General features: G+C 46.5%; 1 protein-coding gene across 4 annotated transcripts in view; it reads left to right on the forward strand.

Annotated features, from left to right (window-relative positions):
• The window catches only part of WDFY4 (WDFY family member 4), a 257,556-nt gene that overhangs the window by 58,180 nt on the left and 184,357 nt on the right, over positions 1-15,019 (forward strand). For all 4 annotated transcript variants that reach the window (XM_050959877.1, XM_050959876.1, XM_050959875.1 and 1 more), the window contains 3 exons: positions 25-215; positions 3,237-3,850; positions 10,410-10,503. In XM_050959877.1, the coding sequence (XP_050815834.1) occupies positions 25-215; positions 3,237-3,850; positions 10,410-10,503 (899 nt within the window). The remainder of the gene's footprint in view (positions 1-24; positions 216-3,236; positions 3,851-10,409; positions 10,504-15,019) is intronic.

Consider the following 15,019-nt stretch of genomic DNA (forward strand, 5'->3'; position numbering starts at 1 on the left):
AAATGGCATCTGATTGATTCCCAGTTGTTATAAAAGATTATGGGATGGTACCATACATCAAGATATTTCTGGACGATGACTGCTACCGAAGTGATACCCTCTGTATCTTGGAGCAGCTGTCAGTCATCAACACCGAAGAGTACATGAGCATAATTATTGGGGCCCTCTGCTCTTCCACTCAAGGGGAGCTGTACCTGAAACTGGACCTGCTGAAGGTGATTAACATTGCTTCCCATTTGCTTCGTCATCTGCTCTGAATATGCCTGGTTTAGATGGCTGGTGGCTCCCAGCCTAATTACCAGCAGGAAAGTGAAATCAAATGCAGGGGCAGAGTTAAGGTTGTTTGGGTGCTAGTCACTGAGTGTTTTAATCATCGGTGTGTGAACAGACACTCCCTAATGTCTTGCAAAATGCTTTAGAGAGTTAAAATAGATGTATAATAGAGAAATAAGGCTACAGAATTGCAGTTTACATATTGTTGAGTACAGCTACAGCAGAAGGAGAAAAGAGAGACATGAGAGAGGAAGCTGAGACTTACAAAGAGGAAGTGAGAGGAAGTAGAAGAGGGTAAAGGTAGCAGCTGAGTTGGGTGTGGGGATGAAACAAATGGCTTGATTCAGGTTTCATTTGCAGAGGTGTAACTCCATTGACCTCAATGGGGTCATCGCTCACATATAACAGGGTAAATCAGAAAAGGATCTGGTTTCAGTTGGAGAGAAGGTGATAAAGGGGATGGAAAGAAATTTACTCATATTCTCTAATGTATTCCTAGCAGCCTGATCAAAAATCCATTAAAGTAAATGGAAAGAATCCCAATGATTTACTCTGGATTAGGCCCTTGGTTAGCAAACTAGAAAGCAGCAGCATTGTGAGCATTAATCTGGGATTGCATTCCACACTCATTAGCTGGCCTTATTTGAAGTCCCCTCTTAGCTGCTAATGCAACAGCTAGTCTTTGTGGTATAGTAACTGTGCTCACTAAAACAATCTGACAAACCAGGGGACAAAGCCCGTTGCTCTGACCTGAGCAAACAAACTTTTGCTGTAGTTTGTGGAGAAGTTAAGTGCAGCTCCCAAACTGATATGAGAACAAATGCAGCTTTGATGTCTAATTCTGACAAATGATAACCATGTTAAAACATAATGTAAGCAAATGAATTTATTATCTGTGCCCTTTGGGACTGTGATTGTGTTATGCACAAATTCAGATTGATTTGCTAATATATATTTAGCTGTTAAACTGCGAGCCCAAATATGATTAGCTCTCCCGTATTCCAGAGTGGCATGTGGACAATTATGAGGAATAACAAATAATGGAATGTGAAATAAATTCTGTTAGCTATAACTGAGTTAGGGGTTTCCAGCAGGCATCCAGTTGTATAGATTCAAGACAGAGGAATACTAACTCATAGGCGATTAAATTGTAACCGAGTTAGAGCCGGAGAAAATGTTGTTACTGCTGACCTTTCCTGAAGTGTGTCAAAGCCATCCTGATAACTTCAACTCCAACTTATTAAATTTACTCCCTGTTCAGGAGTCTCTGCTTGGTTTGATATATTATCATGCGAAATTGAATGACGGTAATAAAGTCCCCCTTCCTACAGTTCTGGCAAGCCCTTTCTCATAGTACTAGTTCCTGTTATAGAGAGATATTTATGATAGAAATGCTTTTCTTCAGTGGATTTGGAATTAAGCCTTTCATTTGATTTGAGAGGCTTTTCTGTATGACTCTCAGCCAACATAAGGTTTAGTGTTTTTCAGAATAGCAAGAGACAAACCCAAATCCCAAGTGTGTTACCCCTGTTTACCTCTTGTGGCTTCTGCATTTAATAAATTGCACAAGGAGGAAAAATTAGGGATGGGTTAGATGCAAATATACTGGGCCTCAGTCTTCGCTCACTGATTTTTACACTCAGATTATTGCAGCGTAAGTGAGGCCCGAATCAGATCCAAAGTATCTGACTTACAGTGGAATGGGTTAGGTTTTAAATACATGATGTGATACATAGCACTCATTTATAGCCTGATACAGAGTCCACTGAAATCACTTGAAAGACTCCTACTGACATGCGTGGCCTTTGGATCAGACTCTCAGCACTTTTTGTCTCCAAAATGCTGTATAAGCATAAACTATGTTTGTCCTTGGGAGACTGGAAACTGTTATTGCTAGTTTAGTGCTAGGAGAACCTACTCTCTGCAGTATCTTTTGGACCATGTTATGTTGCTGGTTTTGAGCAGAATGGGTTCTGGTTAACACCTGATGGGCCATTATGACTCTGTATGGTCACGCTATCTGTGCCAGTTGAATGTGGAACATTTTTCAATACGTTGGTTGTAGCTATTGGTAGACGCTATTGGAAAAGACCCATCAGCCTCTAGGAGTTTTGCTTAAACTATTTTAAAATAATCTCTGCTGTAAGGTATGTGGAATGCTCCCGGCTGGTTTAAGGCCAAGGCACTGTGGGCCCACATCTATAACCCTGTCTCCTTGAGTGAGGAGATTACGCTGAAATCTCAGCTCTCACTTTTAGACAAAAGTAGGTTTCTAGCCCTCCTGGTTGTGAAGAAAAGCTCACAACCTTGAGCAACGTCTCGGCTGCAGTGAGCTCTGCCTGCATCTGCAGACAACCTGAAGTGACAGCTCAGAGACGGGGTGAAATGCCTTATGCATCTCCGTTGGGTATTCACTCCAAGCCCCACTGCTCTGGGGCAACCCACCCCACCTCATCAGGGAGTGTTTATGAGTCAGGAGGAGATAGGTGCAGCTGCCCCCATCAGTAAAGCAGATATACTCTGGCTGCAGAGGCAAGCAGTGGGGGCATCTCTTCTAGTGCTGTTGACCTAGAATCCCCTGTAAGAGCAGCATGAAGCCTCCCTTCCCCTGGAAGTTGGCTACTCCTGGTCTCTACTTTGGCCAAACAGGCTAGCAACCGGCAGTGTTTAGGACTGGAACTTTGCCTGCTGGCTTGGAGCCTTGTAAGCCTCATCCCCGAGCCTCAGGGCTGCCTGCAGAGATGGCTTCGGAAAACATGTTAAATTCTCTGATGTTTGAGGTGGTTGAAAAACAGGCAAGAAAGGTTTGCAAAAATGTCATTCCTCCTCTCCCCCGCATTTTTGATCAACAATTGAAATGTCAGTGAAATCAAAATTCTGAGAGCATTGTCTAGTCCAACTTGGTACCTTATGTGACGTGAGATTAAACGTTTTCTTTGTCTCCCTTCTCTCTAATGCCGCAGTCTCTCCTGAGGATCCTGGAGAACCCCAAGTGCCATTCGGCTTTCAGAACATGCAGCGGATTCAATGGACTCCTGTCCCTTCTCTCCGACATGGAAGGTGCGTTACAGGACCCGCTGTCAGGGGCATGGGCAGTTACGGGGCAGAGCCCCATCCTGGAGCTTGTTCTGTACACACTCCAGGGGATAGCAGCTGCTCTGCACCTGGACCCCATCAACAGCGACTTCTTCCAAAGGAATGGCCTCTTTGAGAAGCTGGCGGAGGATCTCGGCTCACTCGGCTGCTTCTGGACACAAGGGAGCCAGCAAGTCCCTGTGCAGCTTGAGAAAGGAAGGACGTTTGCGGAGTTCTTGAACGTAGCCTTGTACTCATCAGAACCTTTCCCAGCATGGCTCAAGAGCTGCATACGGATTCTGAGTTTCCTTGACCATATGATCAAAGGGACCCTGCATCTGGACAGCTGCTTCCTGGAGATAAAGCCTGCTTCAGAAGAACAACCATGGGATGTTCAGAAGGGACAACTAGATCAACAGGAGGAGCATGGTACAAGCTTCAAACCACAGGAGAATAAATTACCTGCCTCTGACTACCGGGCATGGGCAGACCCTGAAGACAGGTAGGTATTTGATTCTTTATTATAGAAAGACCCCAGCATTCAAGAGCAGTAATACCTGGGTGTTTTCTGGTGTCACTGAGGAGCCCACAGTATTTTACGTGTAGGAGTGAAATAAGCCGGACAAAGCCCCCTGAACTGCAGGCTGATAGTATTATTTGCATTTTACAGGGAGAGTGGTCATCAGCCAAGGCCCAGAGGTGGTGTGACTTGCCCCAGGTCACACAGTGAGTCAGTGAGAGGGTCAGGAATCAAGCTGAGGAGTCCACACTCCCAGGCCTGTGCTCTAGCAGGCAGACAATGCCACTTTATAAAAGGTGAATGACTACAAACGTTGCAGCATAAATGTCAGTGTTTGACTTCAGAGGGACAAAGTAGGGACAAGCTTGTCTCTTTTGCCAACAGAGGTTGGTCCAATAAAAGATATGGCCTCACCCACCTTGCCTCTGTAATATCCTGGGACCAACAGGGCTACAGAACTGCACACAATTGTTTGGTTCAGTGGGACAAGGGGCTATGAGAGCTTTTTGTCATCCCTGGGCTCTGGATTATATACTGGGTGAGCTTTCAGAGTGATCCTGTCTCTTTGATCAAGTACCAGAGAGAGGCTATAGGTCACTGGAATTTGAAAACTATTTTTTAGCCTCTGCTCAAAACCACCCAAATCAATATTGACTCCTGCAATGGGATGGAAGATTGTCTCCAGTCACTGGGTGCAATGTAAATAGGCCTAAATCACTATATTTCAAATGCCCTGTACTGGAAAAATGAAGAAGGAAGAAGCCATACTGTCTGCCTCATTTTATATATATCAAGGCAAGAAGGTCAGGGAAGACATTCAGGGAAGGCTGGGAGATTTCCGCAGCACTTGGAAGGGCAGTTCTCTGTTTCTGGATATCTTTTATTAAGTTGTGCCTTCCCTCAACGTTTACATTTCTTCCCTTAAGAGACAGAGGAAATCTCCGTCAGTTTCCTGTGTCTCTGGCTGCAGCTCAGATCTCCCTGTGCTCTTACATACTATTCACTGTATTTCTGGTTGGAGCTAGAATCCAAGCGGCAGAGATTACAGATCTGGCCATGTCACCATGGAGGCATCTCCAACTATCTTTAAAGAAGGAAAACGACTAAGTCGCATTTGAAGGCCAAACCTTGACATCCTGACTCATAGGAAACTCTTGTTGAAGTTAATAGGAATCTTGGTCGAGTAAATGCTAAATGCAGACTGGGTTAGCACCTCAGCATTTGGCCCTCTGCGATTCATCTGTGCACTATCTGAAGCTGTGTGAAAAGTCTTTGTAGTTTTCCTTGGCCAGCTATCAGAATGGCTTCAAAGCAGGTCACGAGATGCTTACTGAACGCCCTGGTTTGTACTGAAGGTGGGATTCCAACTGGGGATGGGCTAGCTAGTTCAGATGAAGTGCTATGGTGAATATGCTGAGTGGCACATTCTCTTGGCCCAGGAGAAACTTGGAGGGACCTGGGTCAGCAGGCAGGGGGCTCACTCAGGCTGGGCAGCGGGCTGAGCTGGGGCAGAGGCTGGATGAGAAGCAGAGAGCCAAGCAGGGACTGGCAGCAGCAGGGGACAGGAGGAGTGACTGGCAACCAGGAGGCATGAGGAAACAGCTCTGGCTGGATGACAGCAGGACAATGGACAGTCCCCCGCCCTGATATCACAGATGACATATTTTTCTCCATGAGACCCAGCAGCCTGTAGTTAGGTTCCCTTATGAGAGTGAAGGACCTGCTTACTCCAGGATACTAGGCCTGAGAGGTGCCCCGGGGCAAAGCCCTACTTCGACCCCTCTCTAGTACTGCCTTCCAGGGACTAAGTCAGGAGCTGTGGGGTTGTATTATGGGACTCTGGTTGGATCAGTCAGATACAAGTGGCCTCTGGTTTTGGTGCCTCAACTTTTTGAGCTCCCTTGTGCCCTGAGGAGATGGCGCCTGGAGACATGAGCGGAGCCATGTTAACCAGAGGCATCAGCAGAGGAGGGAGCTGAGCTCAGCAGCCAGGAGGCTTGCAAAGAGGGTGAGGAAGCTTTCACTGCCACTGCCTAGGCATCAGCATTGAATGCTCTGCAAATAGGCATGGGAAATCCAGTGCACACGGTTGGCTTTCCTGATAACCTGCAGCTTCCCCTTAGCTGCTTCTCCCTCTTCACACTTCCCCCTGTGAGAGGCTGCAACCCCCGGTGCTCTACTGAGCCGGGCAGGTCTATAGTGGCAGGGCCGGCTCCAACTTTTTTGCCACACCAAGCGGCGTGAGAAAAAAGAAAAACTCGATTGAGCTGCAGCCAAAGAGGAAGAGAGGGAGTGAAGGACCTGCCACCGAATGGCTGCCGCAAACCGGGCTGTGCCGCCCCAATAACGGACAGAGTGCCGCCCCTTTTTATTGGCTGCCCCAGGCACCTGCTTCCTTAACTGGTGCCTGAAACTGGCCCTCTATAGTGGGAACCAATGTGTAACAACCATGCATTACCTGTGAGGCCCCAACCTGCAGACGAGTACTGAAAAGTTAGTGAAAAGTAGGTGTCTGGGGAAAGGAGGGGATGAAGTCCAAGGGCCTGGTGACTTGTGCAGACACTTCCTTGTGTGCTCAGTGGGTGTGAAATCCCACTGGTAGTATTCCATGTCGGTGGCTCCAGGTACTAGCGCTCCAAGCGCATGCCAGGGACGGCAAGCCACGGGGGGCGCCCTGCCGGTCCCTGCGAGGGCGGCAGTCAGGCTGCCTTCGGCGGCGCGCCTGTAGGAGGTCTGCCAGTCCCGTGGATTCAGCGGCAATTCGGCGGTGGGTACTCCGAAGCTGCGGGACTGGTGGACCTCCCGCAGGCATGCCGCCGAAGGCAGCCTGCCTGCCGTGCTTGGGGCTTCAAAAAAGCTAGAGCCATCCCTGCTGCATGCCCGCTTTGCCCTACTGTAAATGATTATACAGAGTACAGGGCCATGCAGGATTGGGCTCTTCAGTCTCATCTGAAGTGCAGCCTCTTTGAGTGAGGACAAACTCCTTTGAAACCACTCCACAGTTCCATCCACAGGCTATGGCCTGTGAGAAGATGAGGGGGGTTTCTCACTCCAATGCAAATGCCTAAAGCAATTTGTATGACAGACGGGCGCCCTCCCTCTTGTGTTCCTTTGATTAGAGAGAATATTTTGCTGCAAGCTGTTTTAGTGGAGGCTGATCTCTGGGAACCAGATTGCCCCCTGCTGCAGAATGGTGGCAGCAACTGCCTTTCCATAGGCTCACTGTGCTTAATGGCTCTTCAGCTTCAATGGGGCAGTTCACTTTGTCCCCAGCGCCCCCTTTGTCTTAGTTTTAAATAGCGGTGCCTCCTGACTGGATTTGGGATCAACAATGTGATGGCACCTGATGGCCTCTGTCAGGGCCATGCAGTGGGGAGAGGAAGACAGGGCCTTTCCCAGGATAATAGTGGAGAGGGAGCTGTGGCCTATTGGAGTATGACAGGCAAGAAGATGAGGCCTTTTGGAAGATCATTGGGGAGAGAAGAGATGGTCAGGGGCCTATTGGAAGATCATGGGGGAGGTAGGTAAGTGTACTGAAAGTGCTCTGAAAGGCCTAAAGAGTTAAAGGTGTTTATAAACCCTTTCACTGTCCAGCGTTAAACAGTGACAGGCTGGTAGGGTTGTGAAGTTTTGGTGGAAGCATTCCTGGCGGTTTTATCCCATGACATAATCTTTAAAGATTAATCTTTAATTCCTGGAGACTCCAGGGCAACCCTACAGTTCAGGGTTGTTTTTAAACAGAGTGCTTGGTTTTCCTTGTTTACGTGGCAAACACCCAAAAAGCTTTCATTCAGATTGAAACTGTATTGATTTAACACATGAAGTTAAAACTAGTATTTCTATTGAAACTTTGAGTGATTGTGCAAAACAAACGTGGTCAGACCTTCTCAAAATCTGTTTCCTTTTGGAGTCAGAATATCAGAGTCTTTTATTTTCAGAACAACTTTCCCTTGATGAAAAGCAAAGGGTTAATTTTATTCCACTCTGGTGTGTAGAGGGCATTCACTTATCCTGCTGTTAACAAGCAGACAAACCCAAGGAGAAGGAGAGACAGGATAGAAGAGATGGGAGAAATACGGCTTGTGTTGATGTTTTTGGAACTCTGGACCGCTGGTAAGTTACCAGTGGATGCTTTGGCTGGCAAGTTGACCATGACACCTGCATTTTTGACCCCTGGTTAGTTATGGTCTGATCAGGGTTGTGGTCTGGTTGGATTCTTTCTCCTTAGATGAGGCAGGTTTGGATGAACACAGAATAGTTGACTTCAGGATTCGATGAAAAGCCAAGAGAGTGAGAGAGGATAGGAGGAAAGAAATGGCAGAGTGAGAAAGTCACACAACAAGGGAAGGGAATATAATATAGGATCTCAGGCACTGTTCCCTCTAAGCTGTGCGCATGTGCACATGCACACAGATCCTAAATACCGTGCACACGGTGAAACACACAAATTTGCACAGAAGCATAAAAATTTGCACAGAAATTTTTTGCACACACAGCTTGTCAAAAATTAGAGGGAACATTGGTCTCAGGAGCCTTTGTGGTGCTGGTAGTTTGATCTCCCCACTGATGGGCTGAGCAGATGTCCTAATGTGATGACATTCAGCACTCACCGGTGAAAACAAAGTTAATTAAGCAAGAGCAAGGCCAGCCGGCTTCCTGTCAGGAAGAAAGTCCCTTAGATGGGTCAAGATGAGTTGCAGGGCTGGCAGGTTGGGGGATGAGCAGGGGGAGAGGAAATGAATTCTTTTTTTTACCCCTCAAAGTCTCGTCTTAAGAACTCCACAAAGGAGTAAAAGGGGTGGAATATTTTATCCTCATTATTTTGTCCACCAATTAAACCCATTTCTTTAAGGCCCAGCTTGGCACAGTAACTTTGTTCCCAGTTTTTTTTTTTTTTTTTTTTTTTTTTACCAGAGATGATCTCACCACAGTGCTTTGACTTATATCATTAGCCATTTTCATTGGACTTGTAGAGTTTCTCCATCTGGTTTTTTTGCACCTATTACAATAGTCATTTACTGAAAATAACTTGACCTATTTTTCATGGTTATTGTAACATCTTATGAACGTTCATGTATTTTTTACAGCTGAGCTTAGGGTAACTTTGTAAGTCCAATAATCACAACAGGTCTCTTGGATGATTGTGGAGAAGGAAGGGGGCGGGATCCATTGGAGATCATGGGAATAGAGGGTTCTATGCAGCCCTTGAAGGTGCAGTTCAGGGACAGGCAGAGATTCAAGCTGGTTCTTCTTTGTGTTCTAGCCTATTCATAATTATGGCACTGGCTAGGCACTTGGACAGCACTGTCAACCCAAATCATTCAGGAATTATAAGTCAGCCTCTAAAAATCAAGAGAGAGGCTTAACATTTTTAAAAATCATGAATTTAGCTCTTTTTATTTACCTCCTAGTGTTTGAGCCTAACAGGGGCTGGTTTTCCAGCTTTTCTCTACAACCATGGAGGCTAGAAACGTCCCACGTTAGTCACTTTGCACTGGTCTGTTAGTATTGGCTCCTGGAAATGACAAACAGGTGTTTGTTACAGACATTATTCTCTTTTAGTTTCATATAAAGGCCTTTTTTATTCCTATCCTGTTATGTATTCTTCCTGTTTTACACTGTGTGATAGTGCTTGCTGTTTTATTTTTCACATGCATTTAGCGCTGTCAGACATTATCTGAGTTTCATTCACCAGGATCTATTGGAAAGGACAGTGTATCTGATAATACCATACAGCCCACATCTTTCAACTGGCTGGAGCTTTGGTTCAGCTAGAAATTTGTGTGTTTCTCCAAACATCCTGAGCCTGCAAAGCCTGAGCTAGAAATCTCATGAAAAAGCAGCTCTCTCATCATGTTACCGGCATGTCCTTCTTCTAGCCAGTAACGTGGCGTGAGCAGACTTCCCTGTGAATTTTGATGCTTCATTTTCCTCTCCCTGAATGGGCAGAGGTATGTGGCAAAAATGAAAAATGGTGGGGAAAAGTAAATAACCACAAACTCTTTCTCCCCCTCTAGGCAGGTTCTGAGTTGGTTTGATGTTTGGGGAAGAGTTTAGTTGTGCAGGAAGGCGTTCTGATTTTATTCACGCTCTGTACCTTCCTCACTTGCTGCTCTTGGTTTGGGGAATCCTAGAGATCCTGCTCAGTGTTGGATCCTAGGTTGTGATCTTGGATCTCAAGAGAATGTGGCACTGCCTCTGGAGGCATCAGAGACTTTTTGTAGTTTACTCTTTATGGAGCAAATTCTTCAAGTCAGAGTCATTTGAAAAATGGCTTTGCACACCTGGGTGTCTTTAGGGTCATGATCCAGGAGGTCAGATTTTAGCTTTGGTTGTACCTTTCGGTGCTTCTAGCAGGGTGCATCTTGGTGGTAGTTCTGTTTCTGGCCGTCCCAGGTTGCTGGGCCATTGGTTTACTTTTTAGCACTGAACCTGGTCAATGTATGCAATAAACAATGCAGTTGTCCACTGGGGAACTGGCTCACCTTGTGTGACAATGTCAGCAATGCTGTTACAGATTCTTCGCATCTATTTCCTGCAGGTTGGAAGGGGGAAACTGTGCCATTATACATCCAGGTGCTGTCTGTGTCATGGTGAGGCTGCTTCCAAAGCTCTACAAGGAGGAACACCCTGAGGTAAATCTCCGTCTAGATGGTGCTTTGAGCCATCTTTCCTTCACCCCTTTGACCTGGCCCATGCTGTAAGTACCATTCGCTCCTGTACACAAGCATCACTGAAATCAGTCCAGATAACTAGCGGAGAAATAGCCCATCGTTCATCATGCTCATCGGGGCAAGAAGAGCAGAAGAACTCTTTTTCCAGGGTGATCATAGAACTAGGATTAATGGAGCTTTACATTTGGGAAAGCGGTGCACAGGAGCGACGCCAGGGTTTCTGGCGCCATCGGCAGAATTCGGGGGGTGGCATTTTGTGCGCTCCCCACGGGGCGCATGGGAGCTTCCGGTTCCGCTCCCATCGTGCCGCCGAAGAAGGAACCTCTGCCGAAATGTTGCAGGCGACAGTGGCAGTCATTGAGCTGCTCAATTGCCTGCCGCTGTTTTCCGTGGCACGTCGGCAGAAGGTCCTTCTTTGGTGGGGCTGCGAGAGTGGAACTGGAAGCTCCCATGGGGAGCGCGCACAAAATGCCACCCCCCGAATCCTGGCGCCCTAGGCAACTGCCTAGGGTCACCTAATGGAAGTGCCGGCCCTGGCAGTGCCCTGTGGGTTGATAAAACTTGCATTTATATTGCACCATTCACATTAAAGGATCTCTCAGATCGGCTAGACCAGGGGTAGGCAACCTGTGGCACGTGTACCAAAGGCGGCACGTGAGCTGATTTTCAATGGCACTCACGCTGCCCTGGTCCTGGCCACCAGTCCAGGGAGCTCTGCATTTTAATTTAATTTTAAATGAAGCTTCTTAAACATTTAAAAAGCCTTATTTACCTTACATATGACAATAGTTCAGTTATATTAGAAAGAGACCTTCTAAAAACATTAAAATGTATTACTGGCACTTGAAACTTTAAATTAGAGTGAATAAATGAAGAGTTGGCACATCGCTTCTGAAAGGCTGCCGACCCCAGGGCTAAACTGTGCCACTGGGTTTTGATCTGGTGCAGAACACCGTCCCTGCTGCTCTCTGTATACTCCCCACAGCAAATAAGAGGGTGGCTGGGTGGAGCCTTGGTTCCATTCCCTCTACTAGCTGACCAGAGTATCTGATCAGGTGCAAGGGGATGAGGGAATAAGCTGCACCCTCTGGTCAGCAACAATTTATTTCCCTCCCAGAGCAAGAATGGAGACAGGGAGGGATATGTCTGTATATGGCTGCTGTTTAACAGAGGCACAGCAGCTTACAGAACAGTTTTTACTACAGGAAGAACATCAAATCCGTTGGTAAATGCAGGGGGGGCGTTGAGGTAGAGTTGGAAGAAGGTGCCCACTTTGTCCAGGACACCTGGGGCTAACAACTCTGCTTTTCAGATAAGTGGGTCTCTAACTGCCATCAAATGAACAATGATCAGAGACCCGGCTCCTGTCCAATTTGGATTGTAAACAGTCCGGTGTGTTCCAGAGTGTGTGGATTCATGCTCTTTCTTTAGCCAGTGCAAACAAAGCCACTTATTTCAAAGAAGAGGGCAAGGGACAGGGGTTGGTTAAAGCAGGAGGGACTTCCAGGTTGCATTGGATTTCAGGGTTACATCTCATCCAAAAGCATCCCCTCTTGATTTAACCCTTTTTTATCTTTTATAGCCCCCATGACTGGACTATTTTAGCTTCAATGTAGCTAATGTATTCACCCTCACACCCCCTGTGTGGTAGGGAAGTACTCTTATCCCCATTTGACAGATTGGCAAACTGAGTCATGGGAAATAAGTGACAAGGTCATAGGTCACACTTGAAATCTATGGCAGAGCATGAATAGAACCCATGTCTCCTGTATCCAACGGTAGTCCCCTCACCACTGGCCCATCTTTCCTCTTTTTCTGCAATACCCATCCAACTACTGGCTGCATCTGACTGTTTTGCTTACAAGGCTGATGTGATTGCAGTGTGGAGGTTTAATGGAGAGGGTGGCAGATAGAGATGGGCAAGAAGGTTTTGGGATAAATTTTCAAGTTTGGGATGTGTACCTGCCTCTTTGTGGAGCTGAAGTCACAAGGCCATACATGTTACAAGGCCATACTCAAAACTGCCAGCACTTCCTGGGTTAGGCTGAGGGGAAATACAGCAAGATCTGCCTCTCCTGTAGAATTCTGGGATTCTTGCTGCCATCCTGCCAGGAGCCAGGGAATGCAGACTCACATGGCGTGGGAGGGGGAAAGATGGAAGGGCACCATTTCATGGCCCAGGAAAGGGCTGGGTGTGATTCAGCCGAGTCTGGGGCAACAGACTTGGATCTTATCTTCTCCAAACACCTTTACCAAGTTGTACTAGCAAAGTACCACACAGTCACCTCCCTGTTCTTCCTCCCTTTGAGGCGAATCAGTTTCCTCCAGGTACATCTGATCTGTAGTGGCCTTGGATTGAGTCCTGGGGGTGGATTTTCCAAAGAGCTCAGGGCCTGGTTTTCAGGATCTCAGCACTATCTGAGCTCAGTTCTCTGAACTGTCTGGCTGCAACTGTGGGTGCTGACTGCTTCTGAGCCACTAGTTCCTAATATAAAGGGGTGGGCACTTACAGGCCAGGGCTCCACTGTGCTACCATAATACAAATAATATATAATAATAGCAATTGTTATTAGTTGGAGGGAGTTGAGATCTCAGGTCCTTGCTCGGTTGGTCATTAATTGCTAAGAAGCATCTATCTTGACGGGTGTCGATGCTGCTGCTTTAAAAGCACGTGAATGTATTCAGTTAAGAACATATAAAGGGTGGAATTAAGGGCCTGATCTAGCAAAGTGAGCTGCATATATGAACAACTGCTCCTGCCATTGATTTCACGGGTTCAGGGTGTGTGTGAGAGAGAGAGAGAGAGTAAGGGCCTATGGTACGGGGATCTCTTTGCAGGCTCCCTAGGGGGGATTGTGCTGGAAAAAGGAAAACAGGGTGGCACTCCTGTGCGTGCCCCAGGAGGCATGTCTGTTCCATGTAAACGACACGGACTCCTTTGTACAGCATGTATTTACAGAGGTGCTGCAACTTGGCATTCCAGCCAAGTGCACATGGACTGACCGCTTCACTTCTGCAGCCTCTCACTTGCCACTGTCTGCAAGGCCAGTGGAGGACATAGTGCTCTGGGGGCAGTATGCTCACTAGTGACCGCTGTGAGCTCTGCTCTATGGATGGGGCTAAAATTCTCTCACTCATTGGCTAGCACATAGCTGAAACCAGGGAGGTGCTTTTCTCAATCCAGATATGCCTCATCTGGGTAGGTACTCCCCACTCCGCATCATGCTCCTAGGACCCAAGAGCCCACATGAGAGGGAATGGGCTTCCCACACCTCATCCTTCCTGCAGTGCATCTCATGCATGTACCACACAGCAGCTGTTGTTTGGGCCAACACTTGGGATCAGCACTTTCCCTGGTATCTCCAGCAACACATGATGCGTTTTTCTGTTTACAGTCCTGGAGCTCAATTCTGCTCTCGGTTACAATGATGTCAATCGCTTAAGTCAGTGGGGTGATACCAGGGCAATTATGGTATACGTAAGATCAAGATCAAGGCCTGGACTCTTCCTAGCAGTTACAGACTGGTGTAGCAATTAACAGGAAATTGACACTCCATTAGCTTGATCACAACTAGGAATCTGCTCAGGTGAAATTTCCTTTCTTGGGCTCTCCGCACATGCACCCTGACCGAATGAGCAAATTATCCAGTGTATGTCTGCTGGCTTTCCTGAAATATTTGGATTCAACTAGCAGATAAACGGGAGGTTTGGAATAAAACCAAATTCCTCATCAGCATCTTTGGAAGGTGAGAGTGTAATTAACTGCCGACGTTTCTTGACTCTTCATTGCAAGCCAAGCCAGCAGCTATTAAAATTTTGACAATTACTATAATTAATTTCTGAAAAACAAGTAGAACAGTTAATTGGATGTGAGAGAGGAGCTGTCAGAGAAGTCGCTGTGTCAGAGCTGGCTCTGCAGCTCTGCTGGATGAGGCAGGGAAAATGAAAACCCCACAGACTTTCAGTAGATGGCAGTGTTATTAAAAATATGAAGAGCTGGGAAACAAATTCCATCAGTTTCAGTAATGTACTTGAATCTGTTAATCTCTCCTTCCCTTCTTTTTTCTTCTTTCCCCCTTCTCTCATTTGATAAGGAATCAGTTACAATATTTATTGATTTATAATTTATTTAGTATTATAACAATGGAGATCAGAGCCCATTGTACACAGATAGTAAGAGGCAGTCCCTGTGCCAAAATGCTTGCAATCTAAACAGATGCAAGAAAGGGTGAGAGGATAAATAGACGCATAAAGAGGTGAAGTGACTAGCCCAAGGTCACATCAGCAACACAGACAGGAATAGAACCTGTGTCTCTTAAGTCCTCTGGTTCTGTCCAGTAGAACATGCTGCCTTCATTAATAGATGTGATTTGAAGTTTCATTGTAATCTGAAGATGAACTCTGTGAAGCTGATTGTGTGAATCTCCATATTTTATTCTCACTGTGATTTCTGGGCCAAATTTGTTCTGCATACAAA

Source organism: Gopherus flavomarginatus, chromosome 6, assembly GCF_025201925.1.
Source record: "Gopherus flavomarginatus isolate rGopFla2 chromosome 6, rGopFla2.mat.asm, whole genome shotgun sequence".
NCBI classification, from domain to species: Eukaryota; Metazoa; Chordata; order Testudines; family Testudinidae; genus Gopherus; species Gopherus flavomarginatus.